The sequence below is a fragment of the Centroberyx gerrardi genome, chromosome 15 (genome assembly GCF_048128805.1).
Source record: "Centroberyx gerrardi isolate f3 chromosome 15, fCenGer3.hap1.cur.20231027, whole genome shotgun sequence".
NCBI lineage: Eukaryota > Metazoa > Chordata > Actinopteri > Beryciformes > Berycidae > Centroberyx > Centroberyx gerrardi.
The window spans coordinates 21949816-21955970 of NC_136011.1; the positions used below are offsets into that span (position 1 = coordinate 21949816).

Consider the following 6155-nt stretch of genomic DNA (forward strand, 5'->3'; position numbering starts at 1 on the left):
ACCTGACCCAAAACAAAGAAATGCACTTGGCAATATTCTAATAAAATAAGATTACATTTTATTAATCCCCATGGGGAAGTTAGGTCATCGCAGCAGCAAAGTAATAGGATTCAGCAAAGAGAGAAAACAGACAAATAGAATATGAGTCACATCTGCTTGCTTGAATATATATACTATACTAGAAATATGTGCTATATATGCATCATAACGCACCAACTAATGGCCATACAACCTGATTCCCATAAAAACACTTGGATGGAAACCCAGCTAGTGTAACAGAGAGAGAAAGGGGGGGGGGGGAGAGACAGAAAGAGACTGCGAAGGAGGGAGACGGAGAGATAAACAGAGATGAGGAGGAGGAGAGGGAGGATAGCATGATGAAGGAGGAGGAAATGTCAAAAAAAATGTGGCAATGAAAAGTGAAAAAAAAGATAAAAAGATAGAAAATGAAAGGACAGAAGAAGGAAAAAAGGCAGAGAGGATGAAAGGATGAAATTAGAGCTGCAACGATTAATCGATTAATCGATTAGTTGTCAACTATTAAATTAATCGCCAACTATTTTGATAATCGATTAATCGGTTTGAGTAAAAAATTCTCTGATTCCAGCTTCTTAAATGTGAATATTTTCTGTTTTCTTTACTCCTCTATGACAGTAAACTGAATATCTTTGGGTTGTGGACAAAACAAGACATTTGGGGACGTCATCATGGGCTTTGGGAAACACTGATCGACATTTTTCACCATTTTCTGACATTTTATAGACCAAACAACTAATCGATTAATCGAGAAAATAATCGACAGATTAATCGACAATGAAAATAATCGTTAGTTGCAGCCCTAGATGAAATTACAGTAAGAAAGAAAGAAAGGAATCTCAGTAAGGAAGAGGAACTTAACATCATCTGTCATTTCCAGTCAGCCAATGATTCAAATGACCTTTCCTTCTCTGGTCAGGACAATACACAATTCATGTTTGATCGCTTCCCAGACTGTTTCCTCATTCTGTCACTGGTGGTGACTCAGTGTGTGTGTGTGTGTGTGTGTGTGTGTGTGTGTGTGTGTGTGTGTGTGTGTGTGTGTGCGTGCACGTGCATTTCATGGCATCATTTCTAAAATTTATGACCTACTCGGAAGGGAAAATACATGGACACTGGATAACCAGTAATCCACTACAACATGCACTAGGAGCAGATAACTAACCAAAATAACTCCAATTTCCATGTTTTTCCATGAAATGAAGGTTTACATAGTACTTACAGTAACAGGCTGAGCAGGTTTTATGACAACTGGGTGAAAACCCCAGTGTAGAATTTCCATTCAATGCCTTATTTATAATCTAATATATAATTTCAGGCTTTTTGTTTTCGTTGAAGATGCATATTACACATTTTGGAGCTACAAAGTTGGCATCCGACAGCAGTGATAATCTTTGTTCTGTTATTAGTCAATTGAACATAACTTAACTTACTGGGTATTTGCAAATCCCAGGCCAGTAAAACACCTCAAATGAGTGAATGTTTTTACCAGGGTCTATCTAAGGTCAAAGGTCAATTTTACCAAATTTGGGTCCTGGATTGAAAAAGTTTTACTGAACTAAAATGCCCCTGAGAAACAGCTGAAGGAATCCACAATGGCGCCTCTGATAATGTGTGTGTGTTTGCGTGTGTGTACAGTACCTAATTGGGTGTGCATTTGTTTGCAGGTATGGTTCCAGACGTGTAGGCATTTGTGCGTGTGTGTGTGTGTGTGTGTGGCAAATGACATGGAGATGAGAGGATAAACCAGGCGTCAGGGAACAGGGATAAATGGCCAGGATGAGGAAACATGCTGCCATAAACAAACAACACACACAGCCTCGTTACTGGGCAGAGGAGGGTACATACACACACACACACACACACACACACACACACACACAAGCAGTTACCTCTGACCTAGTTAAGAAAGTCTCACGTGTGACTAGTCCGTTCTCTCTCTCTCTTGCACACACACACACACACACACACACACACACACACACACACACAGATTGCATGATGGCAAAATCTAAACAGCAAATCAAACCTCAGATTCATGATGAGAAAACACTGGAAAGAAGAATTCGCCTATCTTACATAAAAGTTATTTCTGGGACACAACAGCCCTAAATCTGCACTTAGTCTACTGTCCCTCACAATGGTGTTATGATTCAGGCTGCAATGCTTTGTGGGACCGGCTGTGTGTTTGGTAGCGGTTGACAATGATATTATGACTGTAGGGGACACAGACAGATAATAGTAGGCTGAAGGAGGGAAGTTGCGTGAAAAAGGACAATCTTGTCCCGCAGATGACAACTGCATTTTGGGGTCACTGAGTTTGAATTTCATAATTTAAGATAACTTTTCCGGTCATTCAATCTGAAAAGAATATTTAGCCTGTTTTTTTTCATGTAGGTTCTGCTGCTTTTGCTACACAGGGTAAAAAAATACGATGAATGCCTGCAGGCAAACATGACTGAATGTTACAGTAAGATTAGCTAGGAATATTAGCTATTCCTGTATCAATCATATGATATCATATCGAGGGATTTGAACCACCAACCACATGATTACAAGCTCACTTCTCTAACCTTTTGGCTACCAAATCTGAGGCCAAATGCTGACATCCAGGTTGTCATATCACTTTTTTGAGTGATAGCTCTAGTTATTATTATATTATAACTCACTCTCAACACGATATATAAAGGAAACCTATTTTACTTACTTATTTTATCTTATCAAGAAACAAATACAGGAGAATAGCCAGAGATAAAGTTAAAATAAGAGAGGAATCCTTATCAGCCAGTGACCAGCTCAGCTCCTCTACTGTTGTACCAGTGTTAACTATAGAGATATATGCTAACACCATTAGCTTGGCTAGCTATATGGGAATATATTAGTACAGTTACCTGTTGAAGGAAATGCTAACAAGCTACCATTACTATCCATAGGTGTATAAGCTATAGGCATTGTCTTGGTTATCTGTGGGCATATTGGGCATATAGGAATGTAACAGTTACCTGTTGAAGTAAATACTAAAAAGGCATCATTACTGCCCATAGGGGTATAGGCTAACAGTGCGGTTACCTGTATATGACTCCATGCTGGTGCAGGAACATCAGAGCAGACGTGACCTCGGCGGCATAGAAACGAGACCGGGCCTCGTCAAACTTCCTCGATCTTTGAATCTGGAACATCAGGTCTCCTCCGTTCACATACTCCATCACAAAGAATAACCGATCCTGGAGAGAGAGAGGGAGAGAGAGAGAGAGAGAGAGACAGAAAGAAAGAACAGGGAAAGCAGTTACTCACTTTGCATGTATTGGCTTGAGTATTGGCTTTACGCTTCCATCTGCAATATCGGAAATATAAAAAGATGTGCGTTAGACATATTAAGCGAAACTCATTTTGAAACGCAAGCATTTCTCAAGCAGTTAGGGATTACATAAACTCAAGTGTGCATTTAAACTGATCGCATAAAATCCATAATATCTCATATTTACAACGTCCCACACTCCCTGCTTACAAAACAAAATACAGGACTATGGGGCCATTACAGATTGTCTCCACACCCCTAAGACCCCTTCCTGTGACACACACACACACACACACACACACACACACACACAAAAAACACTCTCTATACCGCACCCTCCAAGCCCTATTCTCTAGGCACCGAAAATGGGCTCTCTGGGAAAATGGCCCCCTTCCTGAATTCCAGCATGCTTCCTTCATATAGGAAATCAGATTGAGAGAGAGAGAGAGAGAGAAAGAGAGAGAGAGAGAGAGAGAGAGAGAGAGTGGGGAGCGAGTGAGGGTGTGTGTGTGTGTGTGTGTGTGAGATATAAAAAGCTCTCTATATAAGAACCAAGGACGAGTCCCTCTGAGCCATTGTCTGAGACCTCAGGGTTCACAGGAGTGGAGACCGTTTGCAGTAAAGGTGAACGCCGACACATATGTCACAGTCTGGACTACAATGAGGCGCTTCCCAAAACCCGCAGTATGTATTCACAAAGCCGAAGGCAAGGCCCGACGTTTCCCCGCATAACAGGAAGCACCCTGGTTGTGAGGTATAGTTAGAGGCGTTGCACCCCTCCTATAGTCCACGAAGCATCTGCCATGCATACAGGATGTATGGATAAATGGATCCCATATAGGAGTGGTCAATGGTATACAGTCAAAAGGCAGTGAGTTATAATTAGTCTTTATTTAGGCAGTGATTCATCTAAAAATCTAAATTAAAGGTGTTAAAATATTTAGGTCTTTACTGGGCGTCTTTCTTGAGTTCAAGAAAAAAGTCCACTTTTAACTTGCGGTTCTAATACTTAACGCTAAAATATTACATTATATTCATGTGAAATATTTTAGATACTTTAAAAATACATACTTGATACTTGATGAATGCCTTGGAAAGCAAGTGTTTTTCCAGACAACAACAGCAGAAGCAGACAATAATCCAGTTAAACAAAAACTAAAAGCAGTCAAACACTGCTAACAAAGAAAGAGATGACTTCTGGGTAAAGGACAGGAAACCGTGTTTCAAGTCATGGATGGGGTAAAATTCCTGAATTTCCAAGTAACAAGGATGTTGCCAACTGCTGAGTCAAAGGGGAGATGACTAAACATAAACCCCAAACCACAGGATTCGTTAAGGTCTTCTATCGGATTTGCATACCACTTTTCAAAGTTGAGCAACATACTTAAATACTTCAAAAGATCTAAAAATGAAGCTGATAAAAGTCATAAATGACTTAAAATAAGGTTAAAAAAACGTATACAACGGGAAAATACAACAGGAATAAAATCAGTTTAAAAAAGTAAAACATAAAAAACAAAAACGAAGATCATGTGAAAGTCACACAGAATTTGTTCAAGAACAGCTGGGAAAAGTCCCCAGTTATTTTTTATTTCCTAGATGATAATAACAATATAAAGACTGCTCAGTGGTTCTTAATTGGCAAACTAGAACATTACTTAATGAGTGGTCCATACAGCACTATGTGATTTTATTCAGTTCAAAAAGTTCTTTCAAACAAGCCTTACAGTGCTGCTGCTGTACTTATCAACGTTACAAGTGGGGAAAAACAAAAACAATCTACTGGTTCTGATAAAAACCAAGTTCTTCCCAGATGTAAAAGACATTAACGGGTTCATAAAGCAGCACAAATGGTTCTTCATGGTACTGCAAGGGTGTAGAAGTATTATAGGTTATATTTGCATATTCTATAGTTTTATGTACTTCTTTGATAGCTCTTAATCATACGTATCTGCAAAGCAAGAAGGTGAAGAAATCTTCTTGGACAATGATTGCTTAGGATCAGAGCATGCTTGAACACTGTTGTTTCTACCATACTGTCCACAAAGTTGTTTTACAATGAATAGGAATAACGAGTTATTTCCTTATGAGATGCTACGATAATACAGTCATAAAAACAGAAATATAGCACCAACAGTGATTATGACCGTAGTAACCACTAACTGGCAGTGTAAAGCACTTTTCCTTCATTGAGTGCAATATTACCCAGAAAGCTGCTTAGTGTGTGCAATCATATTTCTCATCTGTGACTGTTATTGCATTGGTCACGAAGCAGTGAACACCAATAGGCCCACAGTGAGTTTAGTGTCAAATTGTTCTAGGTGAGTGTGTCTAGTGATGAGATCTGGAGGTCAATTGACCATTTGCAAAATAATGATTGACATAATGATCCACCAATCCGTGCTTAGCATCCATCTACTTCCTACGGCATGTTGAAGTACAAAAGTACGGCTTTTGTTGCAGCGGTTTGACTCTGACAAGGACATAACACGGTAAAAATGTGTTTTTGGGGAACCATTGAGTCGGATTGCAGCGTCTATGGTAGCGTCCATCTTCAAAGTGTGTCAGACATAGCAACAGTAACTAAGGGGGGCGGGAGTTAACAGAAATGTTGCAAACGGTCAATTCCTGAGAAAACGCAGGAAAAAACAATGTGCAGGGAATTAATGAGTAAGGGTTACAGTTAAGTTGCCACCCCGTTTTGGGTTGTGTACAACGACGCTGGCTTCCATTGATCAATTAGACCTGTAGTGAGTTAAGTTAATCCAGCAGTTCAACCACATCAGCTAGGCTTTTCTGGCCAACTTGCCCACATTCAAAA

At 39.7% G+C, this 6155-nt stretch overlaps 1 protein-coding gene across 1 annotated transcript in view; it reads right to left on the bottom strand.

Annotated features, from left to right (window-relative positions):
• Positions 1-6155, bottom strand: part of LOC139929787 (protein kinase C epsilon type) — a 74484-nt gene that overhangs the window by 12953 nt on the left and 55376 nt on the right. The window contains exon 11 of the mRNA XM_071922797.2: positions 3106-3260. Coding sequence (XP_071778898.2) covers positions 3106-3260 — 155 coding nt within the window. The remainder of the gene's footprint in view (positions 1-3105; positions 3261-6155) is intronic.